The sequence below is a fragment of the Hemicordylus capensis genome, chromosome 2 (genome assembly GCF_027244095.1).
Source record: "Hemicordylus capensis ecotype Gifberg chromosome 2, rHemCap1.1.pri, whole genome shotgun sequence".
NCBI lineage: Eukaryota > Metazoa > Chordata > Lepidosauria > Squamata > Cordylidae > Hemicordylus > Hemicordylus capensis.
In genome coordinates this window covers 223,837,936-223,861,050 of record NC_069658.1, presented here as the reverse complement: position 1 = coordinate 223,861,050, position 23,115 = coordinate 223,837,936, and the positions used below count along the sequence as shown (strand labels likewise).

General features: G+C 50.2%; 1 protein-coding gene and 1 long non-coding RNA gene across 3 annotated transcripts in view; one reads left to right on the top strand and one right to left on the bottom strand.

Annotated features, from left to right (window-relative positions):
- JAK3 (Janus kinase 3) overlaps positions 1-23,115 on the bottom strand; it is an 80,325-nt gene that overhangs the window by 17,529 nt on the left and 39,681 nt on the right. For both annotated transcript variants that reach the window (XM_053303579.1, XM_053303580.1), the window contains 12 exons: positions 22,893-23,038; positions 21,599-21,890; positions 18,558-18,680; positions 17,262-17,419; positions 14,228-14,339; positions 13,521-13,707; positions 12,652-12,776; positions 9,978-10,136; positions 8,767-8,851; positions 7,841-7,974; positions 5,620-5,758; positions 1,253-1,404 (listed from right to left, as the gene is read on the bottom strand). In XM_053303579.1, coding sequence (XP_053159554.1) covers positions 1,253-1,404; positions 5,620-5,758; positions 7,841-7,974; positions 8,767-8,851; positions 9,978-10,136; positions 12,652-12,776; positions 13,521-13,707; positions 14,228-14,339; positions 17,262-17,419; positions 18,558-18,680; positions 21,599-21,890; positions 22,893-23,038 — 1,812 coding nt within the window. The remainder of the gene's footprint in view (positions 1-1,252; positions 1,405-5,619; positions 5,759-7,840; positions 7,975-8,766; positions 8,852-9,977; positions 10,137-12,651; positions 12,777-13,520; positions 13,708-14,227; positions 14,340-17,261; positions 17,420-18,557; positions 18,681-21,598; positions 21,891-22,892; positions 23,039-23,115) is intronic.
- LOC128348060 (uncharacterized) lies at positions 7,141-14,058 on the top strand. The gene is made up of 3 exons (XR_008317904.1): positions 7,141-7,927; positions 12,661-12,765; positions 13,939-14,058. It is a non-coding gene; the product is annotated as an uncharacterized LOC128348060 (long non-coding RNA).

Sequence of the window (23,115 nt, the reverse complement as noted above, 5' to 3'; positions counted from 1 at the left end):
AATCCACTTCAATTTAAATATACCTATTCCTCCCACCCTGCCCTACATCTCTGCTCAATACCAAAGCCCTATGGCAAGCCAATCCCTAAATATTCAAAGCATTGGGGGGAATAACCACAAAAAGGAAATCACATGATACCTCCATTACTAAGGCTCGGCTGGGCAGAGGGTCTGCAGAGAGCTCTGGTGCTGGGCCCTGCCTGCCTGCCTGCCTGCTTCCTCAGCTTCAGGCTTCAGCGAGGCCTGCAAGGAGGCCTCTCTGGAATCCCCGTCCACCGGCCAAACAGCTGAGAGGCAGGGAGAGACCTGCTCTAGCCGCTTGTCTGGGAGCCTTTCAAGTTGCAACAGGGACACAAATGATGGGCTGCGGGAAAAGATAAGTGGCTGGGATTGGGGGAGAGAGGAAGGCAGGCTGCACTAAAGTGTGCCAAGAGTGGGCCTGTGCCAGCGTGGGGCTAGGGGCAATTGCCCTGGTCACCCCACCCTAAGGACGACCCTGCTATTATCTATAGGTTTTATAGTTTTTGGAGGCCTATGCATACTTTCAGATCATAGTCTTTAAGGTGATTATATTGTGATGGGTTCTTTTTTGGTATATCTGTGTATCTGGTGGAACTCATGTAGGTCCTTTTAAGCTCTAGAGGGTGTATTCAAATGTGCCTCACTTACAAAACCAGCTTGCCAGGGTTATAGCCTCACCTTCTCTCTGGCCTGCTAGCTTTCTACATGCAGAGATTTTTTCTGGAGGGGTCATGACATGATGGTCCTCACCAGCGGTACATCACAGATCCAGTTTATCACCTCAGTGAAAACCAGGCCTCCCCATACAATTATTGAACAAGAAATATAAAACTTGAGGATTGGGGACTGAAAGCAATGCCGCCAAGGATAAGCTGTGTCTACCAATAGGAACATAGGAAACTGCCTTATACTGAGTCAGATCCTTGGTCCATGATCTAGTGCGGCATTATCTACACTGACCGGCAGCAGCTCTCCAAGGTTTCAGGCAGCTTTCCCAGCCCTATCTGGAGATGATCCCAGGTTCACTCCCTGGCAGCTCCTACATGCAAAGCAGATTGCCACTGAGCTACAGAGGGCCCCATGTCTAATACTCGGCTAATGAGCTTTTGACATCAGTTCTTCTTTCCCGAGCTCTCAAGTGTTTGATAATTTCAGTAGCTGCCCACAAATGGGGGGAGCAGAGAAGGAAGAACGTCCCACCAGAATTAGAAAAAGCACCCAGGAAACTCACCACTCCAGGCTCCATTGCACTCAAGGGCATGTTTCCGCCATTAAAGATTTCCCACAAGGTGGCGCCAAAGCTCCATTTGTCCGACTCCAATGTGAGGTTCTTGGGGTCCTCAAGGCATTCCGGGGCCACCCATGGGATACGGTGTATTAACACTAAGATGGAGGCAAAGTGGAAGAGGAAGAGGCAGATCAGCAGGCCTGTGTGCAGTGACGATAGACTGGGCTGTGCTCTCAGATTGCAGTATTCATGCTAATTGACACAGGTAATCTCTGTAGTTTAGGCTGAAAAGCTTGGTGGGTGATCAGGGACATGGCCATCATGGCCCGGAATTTCTCTCCAGCACGTCTCCAATTTCCCTCAAGCGCTCCCTTAACTTTGTTTGTCTGCTTGTGTGTCAGCTGGAAGACTTGGGGAGGGGCGGGGGGTCCCCATAATGCACTGCACACAGTGCATTATTGGAGCTCGGGGGGTGGGTGGGTGGGGTGGTCAGCATGGGGTGGTGCGTCCTGGCTCCCTGACCTTTGGAGCTGCCAGCAGCAGCCCGTGCTCATCTGGGCAGGCGATCCACCCACCCAGGAATGGCAGAACAATCGTCTGCAGGGAGGCAAGCGCTCTCAGTCTTCCTCCCCGCAAACCAGGTAGCCCTTTCTCACTGGTCGTGAGAAAGGCCTCTGTGTAGGGCTATTATTAGGGTAGGCGAAGCCTCTTAACCATCTTGGAGAAATCACATTACTCCTTTGCCGATGGAGCTTCACGGGCTGCCAATTGGTTTCCAGGCACAATACAAAGTGCTAGTTGTAACTTACAGAGCCCTAAACGGCTTAGGCCCTGGGTATTTAAGAGAGCGTCTTCTTCGCTATGAGCCCCACCGCCCATTGAGGTCATCTGAGGAGGTCCGTCTCCAGTTACCGCCAACTCGTCTGGTGGCTACACAGAGACGGGTGTTCTCGGTCGTTGCCCCGAGATTGTGGAATGCGCTCCCTGCTGAGAGGGGATATGATATGAGTTGCGTGATTGTGAGGCCACCTGGGGTCTGTGTATGTGCAGTTGCTTTCCTTTGGAACCTGACTGTGAAGGGATGAGGTCTGAACCTCCTCTTTTTGAATTTAAGATTTCTATCGCTTTTGTATATAAGATTCCTGTGTTGCCATTGCTTTGCAAAGCTGTGTAGGGGCCAAATGTTCACAGCTCCTGTTCTACAGTTTGGTTCGGAAGGGAAGAGGGGGTTTGATTTGATTGAGTATGTTTTAAAATAATGAAGGGAACTTTAGTTGTTTTGATTGGTTTGTTGATTGGTTTGTTTGATTGGCTTGTTTTTGGAGGCGGGAAAGAGAATATTAGGAGGCTGCCTTCTGCAAAATTGTAGTGCAAGTTGGAGAGCGGAAGACTGTTCATAAGAACATAAGAACAGCCCTGCTGGATCAGGCCCAAGGCCCATCTAGTCCAGCATCCTGTTTCGCACAGTAGCCCACTAGATGCTGCTGGAAGCCACAGGCAGGAGTTGAGGGCGTGCCCTCTCTCCTGCCATTACTCCCTTGCAACTGGTTCTCAGAGCCATCCTGCCTTTTGAGACTGGAGGTGGCCCACAGCCCTCCGACTAGTAGCCATTGATGGACCTCTCCTCCATGAAGTTATCCAAACCCCTCTTAAAGTCATCCAGGTTGTTGGCTGTCACTACGTCCTGTGTCAGAGAGTTCCACAAGTGGATCACGCGTTGTGTGAAAAAGTACTTCCGTTTGTTGGTCCTAGACCTCTTGGCAATCAATTTCATGGAGTGACCCCTGGTTCTAGTGTTGTGTGAGAGGGAAAAGAATTTATCTCTCTCCAAATTCTCCAAACCATGCATGATTTTATAGACCTCTATCCCAACACAGTTGTCTTTTTTCTAAACTAAAAAGCCCCAGGTGTTGTAGCCTTGCCTCATAAGGAAGGTGCTCCAGGCCCCTGATCATCTTGGTTGCCCTCTTCTGCACCTTTTCCAGTTCTACAATGTCCTTTTTAAGATGTGGTGACCAGAACTGTACACAGTACTCCAAGTGTGGTTGCACCCTAGTTCTAATATTAGCTGTTTTATTTCCAGTCCCCTTCCTAATGCTCCCTAGCATGGAATTGGCCTTTTTCACATGGACTGGGAAAGGAGAGTCGGACCTGAGGCTGAGCAAGGGACAAGCCAGGCTTGCTGCAGAAGCTGATGAGGGGTGACTGCAAGAGGACATTGGTAAGGACTCGGACTCTGAGTGAGGGCCCAGTATTGTGCAGGATCGATTGGATTTTCTCATGGTTTATTTGTTCCTTGTGCTCATATGGTTGCTGTTTTGAACTAAATGTTCCCAGAGAACCACTGTTTTGAATTGAACTGTTTTAAAGTCAAGTTTTCTTGTTTTGAAGTTAAAAATGTGTTGCTGCTGCCTGTTTCCCCGCACCACACTTAGAAGCCTTTCCACTCTGATGCCGTTTGAATGAGACAGAGGTTTGGAAAGCCATTTTAGTAGACACAGCCAGAGAAAACACATTCCACAAAAGCCCACTGGGTGGCAGCGGTGAAGCTTAAAGATCACAGGGCCGTGGCCGGGTTGGGGGAGGGGGGAGAATCCGTGACACTGACAGCACAGGACTGGATTACGGCATACAAAAAGTTGTGTGTGTGATTTCTTCCCCTCACTTAGAAGCCACTGTGTCCCCCCGCTCTTTCCCACCTGAATGAACCGTGTGTGTGTGTGTGAGAGAGAGAGAGAGAGAGATAGACAGAGAGAGCTCTCACCCCCCACCGGCAATTGAAAACCTTCATTGGTGCATTTGTGTTCCATTTGGAACTGTTTGTGTGTGTGTGAGAGAGATTCCTCCCCCTCGCCGCACACACACTCGAAGCCTCCGTTTGTGTGTTCTTCCCTTGTTTGTTCATGAGTGAATAAGTAAGAGATGTTTAACTTTTTAAAAAATGATTTCCCAAGCAGTACAACAAGATGCCAACAAGCATAAGCTAGAACTATAAGAGTACATATTTGTAAGAAAAACTCACCCCACCCCACAGGACACCTTCTTGGGAGGAAATAATGTATAATCCAGCCTTGCAGGTGCCCATTCTGACACATTAGACATATGATAGGACACATTAGGGGACCTCGACATTGTACACAGCGCAAATATTTGTCTATAGATCTGTGCTGGGGGCCTACGATTATGAGAGTGCCTAGGGCCTACAAAGACTTTAATCCAGCCCTCCTGATGCAGGATTTGCAATTCTTCCTGCTTTAAGAGCTAAATGTCCATGCATGGGCATTTTCAGTGCAAAAAAAGGAAAATATTTGCCCATGCAAATATTAACATAGGGACATAAGAAGCTGACTTATACTGAGTCAGACCCTTGGTCCTACTAGTTTAGGATTGTCTGCGCTGACTGGCAGCGACTCTCCAAGGTTTCAGGCAGGAGTCTCTCCCAGCCCTACCTGGAGATGCTGCCAGCAACTGAACCTGGGGCCTTCTTCAGGCAAAGCAGATGCTCTTCCCCTGAGATAGGGCCCCATCATTCTCTGAAGGAAGTCCCACCCACCCCGCCACCATGCTGACTCTTGTTCTGTCAAGCTCTCTCAGAGACCAAGATGGGAACTGGACAGACAGCTAGCCCTGCATGGCTTGAAAAGGGGTTGGACAAATCCATGGAGAAACGTCAATCAATTACTCCTGGTCTGGATGGCTGTAATGCAGAGCTGCACAACGTTGGCCCTCCTACAACTTCCATTGCACCTGATTATAGGCCACTGTAGCTGGGGATGATGGCTGCTGAGTCCCAAAACAGCCTGATGCATGAAATTGTGCAGACTGCTTTAATGGAACCTCCAGGTTCAGGAGCAGTATGCCTCTGAATACCAACTGCTGGGAAACAACTGCAAGAGAGGTCTGTTTCCCTATATTATTTGTGGGGTATATAATAGACACCTGTTTATTGGTATCCATGTATCTGCGGTTCCTAGAGGGCCAAAAGTGATCGTAGAGGTCATTCCCACCCACCATTTTGTCTAAAGGAGACATTTTGTGGCTCGTTTCTTGAAAAAAACTGGTCTTCCCCCCCGTAATTTTTCACACTTTTGGGGGGCATCTCATCCTTTGGGGGGCATTCCTGGGCACATGGGGGACCCATGGAGCATGCCACAGTAAGTTTTTTCACTGTTATGGGCCATTTTTGGTTGGGTTTTTTGCCTTTCCCCCTCCACCCTGGAACCTCACCCTCCTTTCCCCATAGCCGTAATACTCGTGGTTCCATCACTGGCAGTAGTTGGTGAGGAATGGAACCCCCGTGAATAACGAGGTTCTCCAGTATATCCAACTTTGACACTGCTAATGTTCAGGCAGAAATGCCAAGGACTCACGGTCTTTGTTAAGGACTGTGACGCTGACTCCGGGGTCACTGAGTTTGATAAAAGGGGGTCTTCCACTTGTCGCATCCCCCTCCCGAGCCAGAAGCACTTTTTTGGCAGAGACATTTCCATGGGGGACCTTCTTGTCCTCCTAAGGAAAGAGAAGATTAGTTTATTCTGTGTTCAGGAATAAGCATAACAATATCAATTTTTTAAAAAATTGTATGTTTAATTGTTACGTTGAAATAAAGTAGGGTAGATTTGTTGTTTGCTCACCACTCTGAACATTTGCCTGAAGAGAAGAGTGGCATAAAAATACTTAGTATTAAGTGATAGGTAGGCTTGTGCACAAACGTGAGAGTCGGGATTGGGCCTGACCCAATCTGATCCAACCTTGCAAATGCTGGTTCAGGGTATTTTGGACCCTTCTGAATGTCAGGGTCGGGGATGGAGTCAGATAAACCTGAATTGTTTTTAAAAGGTAACCACAGATACTCACTATGAACCTGGAAGAAAAGTAACGTAACACCAGAAAATTGCAGGGAAAGTGATGTAACTGTGGTGAAAGTGATGAAAATCTATATTATTAATTCCTGTAGATGGACCAGGGGGGTGCGTGGGGCTGTGGCAAGCCACGCCCCCACTGAAGCTGCGACCAATGGCGGGCCCAGAGGGGGAGGAGGTGATTGGCTGACAGAGGGGAAGAGAGTTCCAGAGCGGCAGGGAGTTTGGCGAGCAGCTGGAAAGCATTTTGACAGTTGGCTCGGGGGTGCCGTTAAGCGGCAGGGAGCTTGGAGGCTGGGGGCAGCTTTGGGAGCGGTGGGGAGTTCGGTGGCTGCAGACAGCTGGTGGGCGGGCGTTCTGGAAACCCAAAAGGAGTTTGACAGCTGGCTCTGAGGGCTGCGGGCAGCTGTCGGATGGTCACATCGTGAAGCGGCAGGGAGTTCAGAGGCTGGCAGGCGAGTGGGCTACAGGCCCTGGCAGCAGCAGGGGGAAGCAAGGACTGTGAGACAGAGACAGAAAGACTGAGGAGAGAGAGAATCGCAGGAGAAAGAGAGAGAGAGAGAGAAAGACGGAGGGCAGAGAGAGAGGAGGACTCAGGACACAGAGAGAGAGAGAGAGAGAGAGGGCGGGAGGTGGTGATGGGTGGCCAAACATCATGCGGGTGCCAGAGGAGACGGCTGGGCAACGGAGGCGGGCGACAGGCAAGTGGGAGGACAGAAAGTGGTGGTGATGCTGTGCGCTGCGGCTGCTAGGAGGGCCTGAGGAGGCGGGAGGCAAACGTCTGGTGGGCAAAGAAGGCGGTGGTGGTGGGGAGAAAGGGGGCGAGAAGTGGGTGGCCGGGGGGGGGGACTGCGGTGGCAGGCCCTGGCCTAGCCGCCGGGAGGAGGGGGGAGAAAGTGGGGGGGGGCACCCAGAAAGCCGGGCATGCCAACTTCTTGGGATGTCTCGGAGGCGGGAGTGGGTGAGGAGGTGGCGGCATGCCGGTTTGAGAAGAAGGCAGCAGCAGTGGAGGGGGACACCGGGGTTAGGAGGAGGCAGTGGCAGGCCCTGGCCTGGCCGCCGAGAGGAGGAGGAGGAGGGATGCTGCGGTGGCGGGACGGCCAGAAAGAGGGGGGGAGAAGCGGGCGAGAAGCAGGTGGCAGCAGGGGGAATGGAGAAAGCCGGACATGCCGGCAGGACGGGGGGCAATGGCTGGGCCCAACTAGAGGCGCAGATGCTCTGTGCCCGAGCCCACTAGTCACAGAATAAACCCTGAGATTGGTTGCTTGTGAGTCACAATTGGCAAAAAACTTTTAAAATCTGTTTAAAAAGGGATGGGAATTTGCACAGGCAGTCAGATAGAGGGCAGGAGATGGATCCCGCCCCCCCGGTCATGATCATTTAACAACAACAACAACAAAAAAAGCAGCAGACTCATTACTGCTTGGAATTCCGGAAAGCCCCAACTTCTTTCAGAAGTGGGTTGGAAAAGTCCAACCTCAACGTGGCCATGCAAGTTTGGGTTCGGGCTCTCTCTGAATCCCTCAGGTCTTGGTAAAACTGGACCATGTCTGACTTTATCGATCCAACTTTGCACAGGCCTGGTGAAAGGCAAAGCAGATCCTGGTTCTCTTCTGGTCTGCCAGCAACCATGTTTGTAATGGATTGTCCTAAAAAGGAACAGCATCAATAGCTCTAGATCTGAGCCAGGGAGGGGATGGGACCTAAGCATTTCCAGCCAGGGACTTACCAAGAAGTTGAGGGCATAGGCCAACTGTTTAGCCACCTGTAGCTTCCAGGTTGCCGTGACTTTGCCGGTGGCTTGATTTCTCCGCAGGTAAGTGTCCAGGGCCCCATGCCGGATGTACTCTTGCACCATGATGTCTGCAGAAACGAAGGCGAGCAAGTCAAATGCTGGGAGCAACTAGTGAGTCTGCATACAGCTTGCTGCAGCAGATCCTTGCACTGAGCAGGGATTGGACTAGAGCAGGGGTTCCCAGTGTGGGGAGGTACTAGCCTCTAGGGAGACTTGAAAGTCTCTTGGGCATACTCAAAGCCCTCCTGCCTCGTATGCTACAGCTGCACTATTTGTTCCCCATCTGAGGATGGCCTACTTGAAGTCGAGGCATCTGCAGCAGTGTGTCCGCTGCAGAAGGAGCGGGAGACGACCCTCCTCCTCTGCTCCTGATTGGCTGGTTCGATGCTGAAGCTCAGCAAACCCCTCCCCTCAGCCTCACCCACAGGCTTCAGGAAATTAGCACTGAGTGCTACCACTGGAATGCATAGGACAAGTAAACTTATAAACTTGTCCTATTAATTTAATTAAGACTGCTTATGAGTAACTTTGTGTGGATGTGAGCCAGTGACTGGAGTAGCCTGTCTCATAGCTGCAACATTTAAGTGCGTGTGCATGCGCATGCACACATGCATGTGCATGTGCACACACACGTGCACAATCTCTAAGGGGTACCTGAGCTGAAGATTTGTGACAGAGGGGGTACACTTGTTAAAAAAGGTTGGGGACCCCTGGCCTAGAGAACACCACTACAGTCTCACCCAGCTCTCGACTTCTCTGCTTCTATGATGCACCCTCCCTCCCTCCCCATTGTGTCTGGTCTCCCTTTCCCCTAAAACCACTCAGCTGTGGGGATACACGGTCATGGGAAAAGGACTCACTTTCAGCCCCAATGGAGACTCCGTAGAGTAGGATGAGGTGCTTGTGGGAGAGCTGGCTGATCATGCTGGCTGCTTCCAGGAAGGGCTGCAGAAGGGACCAGGGAGGGGTCAGAGGCAAGGCAGATCCAGGCAGGGGGCCCTAGAGGCAGGGAGCAGCCACCCACCCACCCACTGGGGGTCTCCAAGGAGCCTGGGTGTTGCTAGCCCTGGGCCAATGTTAATCGTCTGCTCACTGAGCAAAGAGGCACCTTTTAAAAGTGGCGATTCTCTTGATTGAGCAGGGGGAGAGCAACTGGCCCTGTCCATCCCCTGCACAGCATCCCTCCAGTGCCTGTTGCTGGTGTTTATCTTAGATTCCTTTTCCAGATTGTTAGTGAGCCCTTTTGGGAACCTTGGCCAAAAAGCGATATATGACTATCCGTTGTATTTGTATTCATGTTCATATGTGCCCCAAACCTTTTTCTGGGTGTCCCAGATCTCATTTGCCCCCTGCCCCCATCATTTTGAGGATGGACGATTTCCTGTGCCTTTCCCACAGTGCTCTCAGCACTCATGGCTGATCTTTGTGCTTCTGGCGTGTCCCCACTCCTGCCCCCGCTCCTGGCCCCCACTTCCTGGCCCAGCCACACCGAGGGTCCAGCCTCTCCACAAAAAGAGGCAAGAGAAAGTGGGTATTCTGTTTGCCTCTCCCCCTTTCCCTTGGAACACAGAATACAGGAAGCTGCCATATACGGAGTCAGACAATCGGTTTATCTATCTCATATTGTCTACACAGACTGGCAGCAGCTTCTCCAAGGTTACAGGCAGGAGTCCCTCTCTCATCCGATCTTGGAGATGCTGCCAGGGAGGGAACTTGGAACCTGAGATGCTCTTCCCAGAGCAGCCCCACCCCCTAAGGAGACTTTCTTCCAGTGCTCACACATGTAGTCTCCCATTCAAATGCAAACCAGGGCAGACCCTGCTTAGCAAAGGGGGCAATTCATGCTTGCCACCACAAGACCAACATTAAGGGGGGTGGTGGTAAAAAAGGCACAATGCATAAGCAAATAAGCTATGCAGAACTTTGCCATCACAAACTTGAGACTAATACGGGGTGGGGGGGAGTTTGAAGCCTGTGGGCCCCCGACCTTTCCAGGACCTAGCGACACCCCTGCGGTGAGCAGGTGCCATGAAGACCCCAACCACCCGCTCCCGTGCGCTGCTGGCCTCACCTCGACCCAGTGAATGTGGCTGAGGTCCAAGACTTTCATCACCACCTCCACCGCGCGAATCCCAGCCTCGCCTCCCTCCTCCGCGTCCTCCTCCTCCTCGGTGTCATGTTTGAGACCCCGGTAGATTCGAGTGAAGGTTCCTTGTCCCAAGTTCTCATCCTGCCCAGGGAAAGCAGAGGTGGCTTGAATGGGGTGGGTGACGGGGGTGGCCATCAGGCCAGGGAAGAGCATCCTCGCCTGCTTCTCTGCCCCTCATGGAGGTTTGGCCCCTGGAAACCAGCTGGAGCATTTTCAGACAGCAGACTTGACTGCGAGTTTCAAGTTGCCCCCAAAAAACCGATGCAAAAAGTGGATTTTTTTTTTTTTACCCTGGACATAAATCGGGCTCTACTCTAGTGCAGGAATTTTCAGCATTAGGCCTCCAGATGTTATTGGACTTCAACTCCCATCATCCCCAGACCCAGTGGCCTATGATTGGGGATGATGGGAGCTGAAGTCCAATAACATCTGGGGACCCAGCGTTGAGAATCCCTGCTCTAGCGTGCAATGAAAACCCCGAATTGTGAGTGAAGTGTTCCCCGATAGCTTGCAGAGACTTTGGGGTAAATCGGGCCGATAGGTGTGTGCAGACCCCCCAATCCAGAGGAGATGTGAGCTAAAAGCCAGGTGTGAAAAATGCCCTGGTGAACTTTCTCCAGGCATGTAGCGAAAGATGAGCTCCCTCTCATTTGCTGGCTGCAGGATGTGATTCTCTGGTTACAGCAGCTGGCTGGGAGGTTGGCAGCCCTTGGGGCCAGAAGCCACAGGGGGAGGTCTTGACCCACCATGCCACAAGGCAGGGCTGCACAACTTTGGCCGGACTCCTGCTGCTGCTGGACTCCAGCTCCTATCATCTCCAGCCACAGTGACCAGTAGTCAGGGGTGATGGCAGCTGCACTTCCACAGAAGCCGAGGGCCAGAGTTGTTCAGACTTGCCATAACGGAGCCAGAGGAGACCCTGGATCACTCCAAAGGCCTCTCCAGTCCAGCATCCTGTTTCTGCCAGTGCCCAATCAGATGCTTCCAGGAAGCCCATGAACAGGGTGTGAAGAAAGTGGTCCTCCCCTCTTGTTAATCCCCAGCAGTTGGCATCCACAGGTAGACTGCCTCTGTACATGGAGGTTTGCCACACTTCCTGGCCCAACTCTCTCAGGTATCTTTTGAACTGGAGTCTTCCTCCTCCAAGCTTTTGCCTTTCTGTAGACATTTGTTTGGGTTGTTAAAAATCTGCGGTCACTGGAGCCAGAGGTGCATCTAGGTAATTTTGCAGCCCGGACCTAAAGACCGCTGGAGGCTCCCCTCGCTGGAGGGCCACCCCCCCACTGCTGCAAGTTAAGCATCATCTCCCTACACACACACACACACACACACACACACACACACACACACACACACACCGTGACACATGCAGTATTTTTAACATGTGGGTTCTTGAGGGCACAAACAGCAACTGAACTCACAAAAATGTAAGACTATAAAACAGGTATATTTTAATTCATGAAAATATGCATTAGCAGAAACATTTCAACACACAACTTAACATACTCCCATCCGACATACTTCTTTCACCTCTGTCTCTAAAGCACTTGGCATAGGTCATAATCACACTCGGCCACCCAGCGCAGTGCGGGCCAGAGGCGATCACACAACCCAGGACAGACAAAAGAGAATTTGGGGGCCCCCAGGGAATGTGGAGGCCCTGGACTTCAGCCCCGAAGTCCAGGGGTAAGAACGCCACTGACTGGAGACCATCAGTTTTGCGAGAGGGGAAGAAAAAATGATCCCAGCTTTTCAATCGGGCTTGTGCTGCTCCTGGTGCTGCATCCCCAAGGGCGGGTGCCAAATTTTGTTGCTGAGAAATTGGTCACACTTCACAGACAGCAAAGAGGGTGTGCTGACTCAGATGGCTTTAGAAGGGGCTTAAACAAATCGTGAAGGAAGAGGAGAGCTCTACCAACAGCGATGAGTCGTCATCATGACAGCTAAATGGAGCCTCCATGTTCAAGGACAGTCTACCACGGGACAACCAGTGTTTGGGGAGCAGACAGGGGAGTCCTGTTGCCATGGGCATCTTTGGGACTTTTCTGGGTGGGGGGCACAGCAACAATGATAGTAATCCTATATCAGTTTACTTGTAATCTTATACTAACCCCCGGCTCAGTCTCCCCTTGCCCCCGCTTTGGATGTCCGTGCCTGTTGCCCTCACACCCTAAAGTCTGTATATTTGCAAATACCTCTGTTGTTCTACGTCTTGTCCTGTTTAAAATTAATTCATGGTTCCTTTTTTGCCCAGTTGGATTTATTAATGGGTCTCTGATATTCAGTTTAAGGTTTGTTAGAATAAGTACATTCAGGGATTAAAAATGCGTTCTGGGAATAACTGATATTTTGATGACGTGAATTTGTCCCCCCCATAATAATCTTCAAGGTAGTGCAATGCTCCAGGTCAAGACAAATCTCAAAGGGAGTTTGGAAATTATCTTTATAAAGATCATTACGTTTTTATAAAGTCACCTGAGCTAGAGGCCATATTTCAGAGGGATGCCACAATGACCACCCCTCCTCCTTCTCTCCTCCTCTCTGATGCAGCAGGGTTGTTCTTATGTTATTTTCTCTCCCCACCCCCTCCCCTTACCTGTGTCAGGTTCTCTGCCTGGATTTTGTGGAACATCATCTGGTTGACGGTGCGTCGTGGGGCAGACGGAGATATGGGAAGCTGGCGGCAGCTGCCCCCTCGCACGATCAGCAGGTTAGACTTTTCTGTGGGACAGGAGGGAGCAGGAAAGGATGAAAGAGACAAGAATTTATTTAGCGGATTGAAGGAGACAGGACAAGCACCAAGAGGGCCAGAATCGCTCTGGCCACATGTTGGCCTTATCCCTGCTCTCTTCTCCTAATGAAAGGTGTTGAGGGGGGCAAAATTCCTCTTCCTTCCCAAGAATTTAAAGAATTGCTGGGCTGGATCATGCCACATCTCCAGTAGCCTGTTTCCAGCAGTGGTCAGCCAAGTGCTTCCAAGAAGCTCATACATGGGATATGAAAAAGAGGGCCATTCCCTCATGTTTCTACCCAGCACATGCTTATTCAGAGGTAGACTGCCTCTGAATGTGGAGGCTCAATTTCCTTATCGTGGCTCATAGCTGTTAACAGACTTCTCCACAAGACCACAAGTAGAGCTTTGCTACTGCTGGACCACAGCAAGAGCCCATCTCGTCCACAACATGCAAGAGGGCCTGTTTCTTCAACAGTCCTGAGGACTGGCAACTTACTTTAAATCCAAAAGGTTGGTTTGTGGGAGAGCTCCCTCATGAAAAGATGGGGAAGAGAGGCTTGGCTGGCATATGTTAGGATTATTTGTCTTTGGGTTTTGGAGCATCAGGGTAAATTGTCAGCAATCCAAAACCTACAAATCTCTGGAAAATTAAAAATGTTGAGGCTTGGGGAGAAAGGCCTGGAGTGTTCCTGGGAGGAGGAGCAACGGGCATCTCTTGGTTCAGGGCGTACCTTTGGGCTGTGGGGGGCAATGGGTGTGTAACTGGATGAGCGTCCCATCGGCCTGAAGGCTGAACTGCTGACAGGTGCCCAGAAGTTCCCGTAGGCTACAGAACTTCTTGGTGACTCCAGCCGTTGAGAAGGTGCCATCCCTGTTCTTCTGTATCAGCAGGCTTTTGAAATCCTTCCCAATGACGGTCTGTGGGAAAGGGGAAATGTGACCCAGGCAAACAAAAATAATAAATGGTTATTACTGCCCAGCTTTTCAAAGGAGTGAGCCAGTGGAACTCCTGGCCACTAGATGACAGATCTGTGTTTCAAATGCTGACTGGGCTGATTTGGATGCTCTCTGAATGATTGGGCAGCAGTAGGATGGCATGCCAGATTCAGTTTAATTTTTTCTTCTGGTTCCTTTTCTTGGTATCTGTAGCATCATTTCTTGGAGTTTGTGGACAGGAAGTTCATGGTGCCCAGTGTGGAAAATCTGCACATCTCTGATACTACTACAGCCAAAGAGGTGACCGAAAAAATAATAAAGTGAAAAAGGACAGCTGCATGCCACGACCTAGTGATAAGCTGCCCCCCAAACATTCTCAGCTCTCACCCCACCAGTTTTACCTGTTACCCTAATGTTGAGGCTGAAAACTGTCCAATGAGAAATGTTGGCTAAGTTAAACAGCATTAGCCCAGGCTAAGCACATGGAGGGGGAAGTCCTCACCTCAGTGCAGGTGGTGAGCAGGTAGCTGTCGAAATTTTCCAGGCTGCGACGAAGGATGTATGAGCCTTCTTTATATCCCATTGTTTTCAGTTTATTTATTGCAAATTCTGACCTGCAAATGATGGGGGACAGCATTAATTTGTTGGAAAGGTTCTCTGAACACGAACACACACACACACACACACACACACACACACACACACACACACACTTGAATTTTAGCTCTAGTGCTTTTTAGAAACTGTCAGAAAGAGGAAGGAACTTCTTTCCATGAAACCATCGAAAGGAGGAAGGAGAGTTTGTGGCTTATCCTGTGGCAGGTACCCTTTGGTCTCCTGTGTGTGCCATGCCCTTTCCAAACGCCCATTTCATTTCACTTCCTCCTCATCTGTTCTTCTTGCAAAGGTTTCTGTTTGCACAGACTTCCCCATCAGTGTCTCTCTGTGTGTAGCATATAAACGAATACTGAATTTGCAACATGGCATCAAGGGTGAAAACTCACCCAAAGAAAAGGGAGAGGGACACTCCAAAATGAAAGACCAAGGGACAAGACAACAGCCACAGCTCCAGCTCCGAGACTTCAACAATTGTACAGACAACTAGATCAAGGGGATTTTGGTGCGCTCAGGGCTGGATTCACTCCTTTTGGCAGAGGTGGGGTGGGGCTGAATTTCATAATGAAGTAGCCTTTATACAAAACTATGGTGCGGCCACACTTGGAGTACTGCGTACAATTCTGGTCACCACGTCTAAAAAAGGACATTGTAGAATTGGAAAAGGTGCAGAAGAGGGCAGCCAAGATGATCAGGGGCCTCGAGCACCTTCCTTACGAGGCACGGCTACAACACCTGCGGCTATTTAGTTTAGAAAAAAGACGACTGCGGGGAGACATGATAGAGGTGTATAAAATCATGCAGGGTGTGGAGAAAGTGGATAGAGAGAAATTCTTCTCCCTCTCACATAAGACTAGAACCAGGGGTCATCCCATGAAATGGATTGCCAGGAAATTTAGGACCAGCAAACCAAAGTACTTTTTCACACAACGCATAATCAACTTGTGGAATTCTCTGCCACAAGATGTGGTGACAGCCAACAACCTGGATGGCTTTAAGAGGGGTTTGGATAACTTCATGGAGGAGAGGTCTATCAACGGCTACTAGTCGGAGGGCTGTGGGCCACCTCCAGCCTCAAAGGCAGGATGCCTCTGAGTAACAGCAGGAGAGAGGGCATGCCCTCAACTCCTGCCTGTGGCTTCCAGCGGCACCCACAGTGGTGGGCTACTGTGCGAAATGGGATGCTGGACTTGGTGGGCCTTGGGCCTGATCCAGCAGGGCTGTTCTTACATTCTTATAGTCCATGAGCCAGGTCTACAAATGCTAGCCATTGGCACCATTCTCAGGGGAGGTATGCTCATAGTGATTTTTGGCAGTCTCCCCTGCCCGCCCCCCCGCCCCCCAGATGGAAATCATCATTTGCCATCAGCGCTGACAAACTGCTGCCATGCATGGGGCCAGGGTCATGCATGCGGGAGTATGACCCTGGCCCTCCATGGGCCCAGGGGCACTGCCCGCCTCTCACTAGCTTTCCACCCCTTGCCTGTCCACCCGCCTCTCATCCTCACACATGAGTGAATGATCTCTATATTTATTTCTCCTAGGGATACCCGTCGATAATCCCATGTGTGGCAGCTCTCGCGAGAGTTCGTGAGCAGCTGCTGGACTAGCAATGGGGACAAAAAGAGGGATGAGGAGGCGGTGGTGGCGAGCAGGAGGCGGCAGTGGGCCAGCTGCTGGGAGCAGGCGGCAGTGGGTTAGCCTGGCTGCCGGGAATTGGCGGCCGGGAGGTGGTGGCAGGCCGGCTGGGAAGCCAGAAAGCACCAAGCGGGATGGTGGGGGGGGGGAGAAGAAACAGGCTGCTCCCGCCAGTGGCCAGTGGGAGCAGGTGGTGGTGGTCTGGCCTGGCCTGGCCTGGCTGCCAGGAGTAGCAGGCGGTGGTGGGCCGGTCACCGGGAATTGGCGGGCGGGTGGGAGGAGGTCAGCCTCCTCTCACCCGCCACCCGTCAGCCACCAGCCAGAAAACACCGGGTCGGGGGACAGAGGAGGTGCAGATGGTCTGCACCTGGCCCAGCTGGTTTATTTTCTTTTATTTCTTTGATTCCTATACCACCCCTCCAAAAATGGCTCAGGGCGGTGATGTCACTGCTCTGAGGCCTGTGCAGAGTGGAGATGTCATTAGCCCACATTTGACAGCACTACGACAACGGCCAATACTTATATACCACTTTTCAAGAAAGGTTCCCAAAGCGGTTTACATAGGGGGGGAAACAAACAAACAAGGATGGCTTCCTCTCCCCAAAGGACTCACAATCTAAAAAGAAAGACAAGACAGACACCAGCAACAGCCACTGGAGGGATGCTGTGCTGGGGATGGAGAGGGCCAACCTATCCAATAGAGCAGAGGGTGAGGCGGGTGCTTGAGCAAGGGGCAGGAGGGCGGAGGGAGGGCAAGAGATGGGCTGGTGGAGGAGAGTGAGCAGGAGGCAGGCAGGCAGACACAGGCAGGAGGGCAAGCCAGTGGTGGGTGGTGCCCCCTGGCCCCAGGCATGCTGGCTCTTTGCTAGCGCTGGCAAAGGAGGGAGGGAGGCTGCTGCTACTGGTGGCAGTGGGAGAAAGCTGCTCTCCCCCCAATCTATGGGACACCACCCCATTGCTATGCTAGTGCTCTACCTTCCTGTAGTTCGCGCCTACTATTGGCCTAGATCAACTGCCCGCCCGCAAAGGGCCCGCAACCTTGAGCCCCTGGTGGCGCAGTGGTAAAACTGCCGCCCTGTAACCAGAAGGTTACAAGTTCGATCCTGACCAGGGGCTCAAGGTTGACTCAGCCTTCCATCCTTCCGAGGTCGGTAAAATGAGTACCCAGAATGTTGGGGGGCAATATGCTAAATCATTGTAAACCGCTTAGAGAGCTTCCAGCTATAGAGCGGTATATAAATGTAAGTGCTATTGCTATTGCTATAAAGGGGTCCTTTGCTCACGTGATGGGGCCGTGGCACTGGTTCTCCAGGTCTTCCAGGAGTCTCGGGGGAGCAACCTCTTTGCAGAAATAGTGGTGAGCGTCGACTGTCAACCGGTAATAGCCATCGATGAGGGAGACAAAGGACAAGGCCTCTCTCAGGGTGGGGAACTCCATTTCCTGTGGAGAAGAAGCAGCTGATAAAGGTAAGAGAGCCAGCGTGGTGAAGTGGCCAGAGTGCTGGACTAGGACCAGGGAGACCCGAGTTCAAATCCCCATTCAGCCATGAGACTTGCTGGGTGACTCTGGGCCAGTCACTTCTCTCTCAGCCTAGCCTACTTCACAGGGTGGTTGTGAGGAGAAACTTAAGTATGTAGTACACTGCTCTGGGCTCCTTGGAGGAAGAGCGGGATATAAAATGTAAAATAAAATAACAATAACAATAAGTGACCGTGGTAAGGTAAGAACCGACAGGAGCTTCCATCTCTCTTGCCTTTTCCCTCCTGCTGCTTCTGCCATTGGGGATTCCTGGGACCCCTTTTGCTCCAGAGTGTTGGAGAGTGTGCATTTATGGGATCGTGGCCAGTAGCAGAGGGCCAATGTATAGCGCCTTAGCAATGGGGAACCATTCAGGCTGGCTCAGTGCTTGAATGACAGAGAGGGCAGAGGAGATCCTGGCTTTGTTCCCTTTGTAGGAGGCATGAGGGAATGAGATGGGGATTCAGAGGGAACCATAGGAATATAGGAAGTCAGGCCATTGGTCCATCTAGCTCAGTATTGTCTACAGTGACTGGCACCTATCCAACTGCAAACCAAGATGGCGCCTGCATTGCAAAGGGGACAATTCATGCTCACTACCACAAGACCAGCTCTCCACCAGCAATGTCCCTACACCACTGATCGGAAGCTGCTTTATACTTAGTCAGACCTTCCAACTCAGTATTGTCTACACTGACTGGCAGCAGCTCTCCAGCTCAGTATTGTCTACTCTACACTGACTGGCAGCAGCTCTCCAAGGTTTCAGGCCGGAGTCTCTCCCAGCCCTACCTGGACATGCTGCCAAGGAGTGAACCTGGGAGCTTCTGCATGCAAATATGCAGCGGTTCTTCCACAGAGCTATGGCCCCACCCCTTATGGGAAGGTCTCACAGCGCTCACATGTAGTCATCCATCCAAATGAAAACCAAGGTGGACCCTGCTTAGCACAGGGGGCAATTCATGCTCGCTACCACAAGAGCAGCTCTCCTTCCAAGGGGGCTTGGTGGCTGCATGATGAGCATGTACATTCAGGAGAAGAGAACAAACCTCAAGTCACTCACCAGCATCTGGCTGTCCATTTTGGTCACGTTGACGATGCGGTTCTCCACGGGCAGAGCCTCTCGGCTTGCTTGCTTGATGGTGATGTCAACGATGTCGGGAAAATCACAGAAGGGGTGGCAGGTCTACAAAAAGCGGGAAGGAGGGAAAAGGAACAGAAGTGACAAATCTGGTGAGATGGAGCTGGAGAAATGTGGGTGGGTGGGTTGCCATCATGTGTGCATCCCCCCCGCCCCGCACTTTTGCCCTCTTAGGCGGTGATGCCTTGCCCCACCCTGCAATTAGAAGACAGACTTGCTTGACTGCTAGTTATTCTGGCCAAGCACGGAGGCTACTGAAGCAGGGAGGCAGGACTGAAGCACAAGCCCTTTTCCTCCAAGTGCAAGGGAATTATCTATCTCTTCAGATTGTGATGAAAGTTTTTCTGTCTTGAGGCAGCATCTGTTTCCTTGGTGGCAGGTGGTGTGTGTGTGTGTGTGTGTGTGCAGCCCCTGCCTTTTTTGACTGGCCATCCCTGCCCACCAATTTCAAACACGCAACCTGTCAAAACCAACCCCTGCCCTGCAGAGTTAGAGCTCTTGAAGCATGGGAGTGTGGGGCAACTCCCCTGAGGGTCGGAGGGTCCCTGCAACCCTTTTTCAGGTCATGTAAAGGAGCATTGTGTGTGCTTTCTCTCTCTTGGTAATGTCTGTCAACTATATGGCTGCCAAGAAGTAAGGTTGTTTTGCTGTACTTTTGGCTAACACTCTTGCATGAATGAATGTTCTTCTGTGGGCACATGTGCCAATTAATTTGCATAGGCAAATAAGCAGGAGTCCATACATGCAGTCAGCAGGTGAAAGGAAAGGCAAGTCTAGAGATCAGCAGAGAAAGACTGAACTTGCAGAAAATGCCCTGTTCAATTCTTGCTTGTGTTATGAACCCACTTGGGGATTTTAGACAAAGTGAAACCTCTGACTAAAAATAAATAAATACTGATCTACTTTACTTGGACTGAAAAATATTGTAGGGGTGTGTGGAATGGGGGAAAATATCAAGGAATCGTTTTGGTGAGAGCTGGCAACTCTGATACCCCTCTTGCTTGCATGGGTCTACGTTTGGGAGGGGGAAATACTCAGACTGCATCTTTCTCACCTCATTTTTATTTCTTATTAAACTTATATACCACCTTTCATTACGAATAATCCCAAGGCGGTTTTCAGATTAAGATCTTTATTACTGTCATTGACCAGTACATCAGAATTAACCTCATCAGAACCCACCCACCATCAATCTGAAACTATCAGTCTCATACATGAACCTGGAACACAAGAAACTCATATAAGCTATCCTCTATAATAAAGAACTAAAGTGTCCACCCGTGTCTCTGCCCGTGTCTTTCTTGGCTGTTCTGAGCATGCGCGGAGCACATGCTCAGAACGTCCGAGAAAGATACGGCCGCAGGGACACGGGTGGCCATGTTGGCTCCTGGTAAGCGGCGAGGGGAAGCAGCAGCAGGAGGCGGCGGCGACTGGAGCCGATGCCGGCCGGGGAAGCGGTGCCGGCCGGGGAAACGATGGCGGCGCCGGGGAAGCGGTGTGGGGAAGCGATGCCGAGGAAGCGCCGGCGGGGAAGCAGTGTGGGGAAGCGGTCCTGGACGGGGAAGCGATGGTGGCGGCGAGTGGGTGCGAAAGGGCAAGAGGAAGTGGGCCAGGGGGGAAGGGAAAGGGCAAGTGGAAGTGGGGCAGGGGGGAGGGGCAAGAGGGAGTGGGGCAGGGGGGAGGGGGAAGGGCAAGAGGGAGCGGGGCACTCTTGGTGGCGGTGGCGGAACTCTCCCCTACTAGCGCCCGTTATCTTAACGGGCTTGAAAACACTAGTATGACATAAACACTTAATTACTTGACTATCACCATCTGATACAACAGGAGAAGCCTTTACAATTTCTTGTCACACTTTGTGTGCAATGGCACAAAATCTAGCAATACATGCAGTTACATGTACATTTTCATTGGAGAGAAGACATAAAATTCCTCTGATCTACCTGGTAAGATGATAAAAGGACTACTAATTTACTACGCAAATTGCAGTAAAACACACATTTAAGAAAAATATGCCCCATAGTTCCTACTTCCCCCAAGCCACATGGCCATTTATGTAAATAATATGGAGTTCTTTTATATCTGCCCCCCAGCTATGCTGATGGAGTAAGTAGTAAGCAAGTAAACTTATTACAGTCCTTAGACCAGCTTAACATTTAAAATAATACATTTATTTTATTTTATTTTTTTTATTATTATGATGAGCCCCTGGTGGCGCAGTGATAAAACTGCTGCCCTGTAACCAGAAGGTTACAAGTTCGATCCTGACCAGGGGCTCAAGGTTGACTCAGCCTTCCATCCTTCCGAGGTCGGTAAAATGAGTACCCAGAAATGTTGGGGGCAATATGCTAAATCATTGTAAACCGCTTAGAGAGCTTCGGCTATAGAGCGGTATATAAATGTAAGTGCTATTGCTATTGCTATTGCTATTGCTATTTATAATTTACAAAATATTCAAATTGCTAATACAAGCTCTACGAAGTTTGGATGCAACAAAACAAAACTTGGCCACATTTATAGAAGTAACAGATTTAAAATCTGACAGCAAAAAATCCAAGTACATTGATCCATATGGCCAGGATGATTCTTTAAGAGAGGAGCAATAAACTTAATATGAGCATCCCTATAAAACTGACAATACAGAATAACATGAATAATTTACTCTATATCCCCTGAGCCACAAGGGCAACGACACCATGCATATGGAACTCGTTTATATTTCCCGTCTAGGAGTGCAGAGGGAAGGGCATTCAAACGAGCAAGGGTCAATGCACGCCTAAACATAGGTAAAAACATATGATCTAAATATTCAGCCAGTTTGTTTAACAAAACATAGTACACATGCTAAATTCAAAGATTAAAAAGAGTACACATCAAATTAGAAAACACATACCCAAACAAAACAGTAAACCACAGCACACAAAAGCAGCATCAACAAAAGAGGAGAACAGAAGCCATGTTTTCACCTCATCACCACTGTGGCTCAAGGAGATCCCTTTCTCCCCAGAGACGTGGATCAGCCGAGTGGCTTCCTTTGCTGTCTGGCCAGGGACCCTTGTGGGGAAGGTCTCCTTGGCTGTGGCCCCCTCCATGCCCTCCAACTCCATGAGGTACTTCATCTTGAGGGAGTGCTCCTCCGTTTGGAGGCTGCTGACTCTACGCAGGGACTGGCAAAACTGGTGCCGGATGCGCTTCCGGGTGACAAAGCTTTTGGCTTGGAGCAGGCCACGCAGCTTTTCCGGAAGACATGACTTGTAGCTAGAGAGGAGAGGAGCATGGCGGGGATTATTCTTGAGCAATGAACAGAGCAGTCCACACAGATGACACTAAAGCAGGAGACGCCTCCCGCCCTAATTTGGGAGCTCTCTTTGCACTCTCCCGCTTTTCGGTCGTGGGTCAGTTAAAAACGAAAACAGAGGCTGGGAGCTTGCTGGGCAGGATGATTTTTCTGCCTACCTTGTTCTGAAGTTGGGGACGGAATTTGGGTGGCACGAGCGTCCTGGGACTTGATAGACGATCAAGCTCCCCTCCTCTGGCCTTGGTTTTTAACTGACAAACAATCAAAAACTGGGAGTGCACAGGGCTCCTGAATTAGGGTAGCAGGCTTCTCCCACCCTCATGTCAATTGTGTGGACTGCCCTAATCTTTGATGATTAATATGAACTTGATTCTCTGGTTTTGATTGCCTTCAGCATTCTTGGATGGAAAATCCAAGTAAATTCCCCCCCAAAACCAGCCTCCCGGTCAATGTGGCTCTAATGACATGCGATGTGGTGTGCTTAAAAAATATCTTTCTCAAGCCATATCTGTAAACATATATCATCTATATCTATCTATCACTCCTTTAAGACCTTCAAATTTATTACGTAAAAACAGATGACAATACCTTGTAAAACCATTGTTAAAAATGTGGTTAAAAGCATAGTAAAAACAAACATACATTTCGGCGTCAGACGCCAGCCTGAAGCTGGCTTTTGACACTGAAATGTTTGTTTGTTTTTACTATGCATTTCAGGAAGTGGGTTATAACCCACAAAATGCTCTTGCCTTAAAATATTAGTTTGAAAGGTACTTCCTTGTTCTTTTAAAAATCTATGTAATTGACTAACACAGCATATCACATGTATAAGCTTTGAAGTTATTTTGAATGATTATTTTTAATTAATGCCTGATACTTTATTGTGGCTAAAACGGAAGACCTGGGACTTTTACGGCTCTAGGCCATCACCCCCTTCCCTCTTCCGGGCCCTCCTCTCTTACCTGATACTTCTAAAGACATCTCCCAGGGTCTCTTTCCTCTCCTTGGAGATCCGTAGCATGTCAAGCACAGCCAGGCCAAGGCATGTCTCCTGGGCCTCCAGTGTCAGGGGCACATCCATCTTTCCATGGATAAAGTCACTGCGGACCTAAGGATGAAATGATCCATTGAGGTCATTCACACAATCAAAAACTGTTAGGAGTCTGCACAAAACCAGTTTGCCCA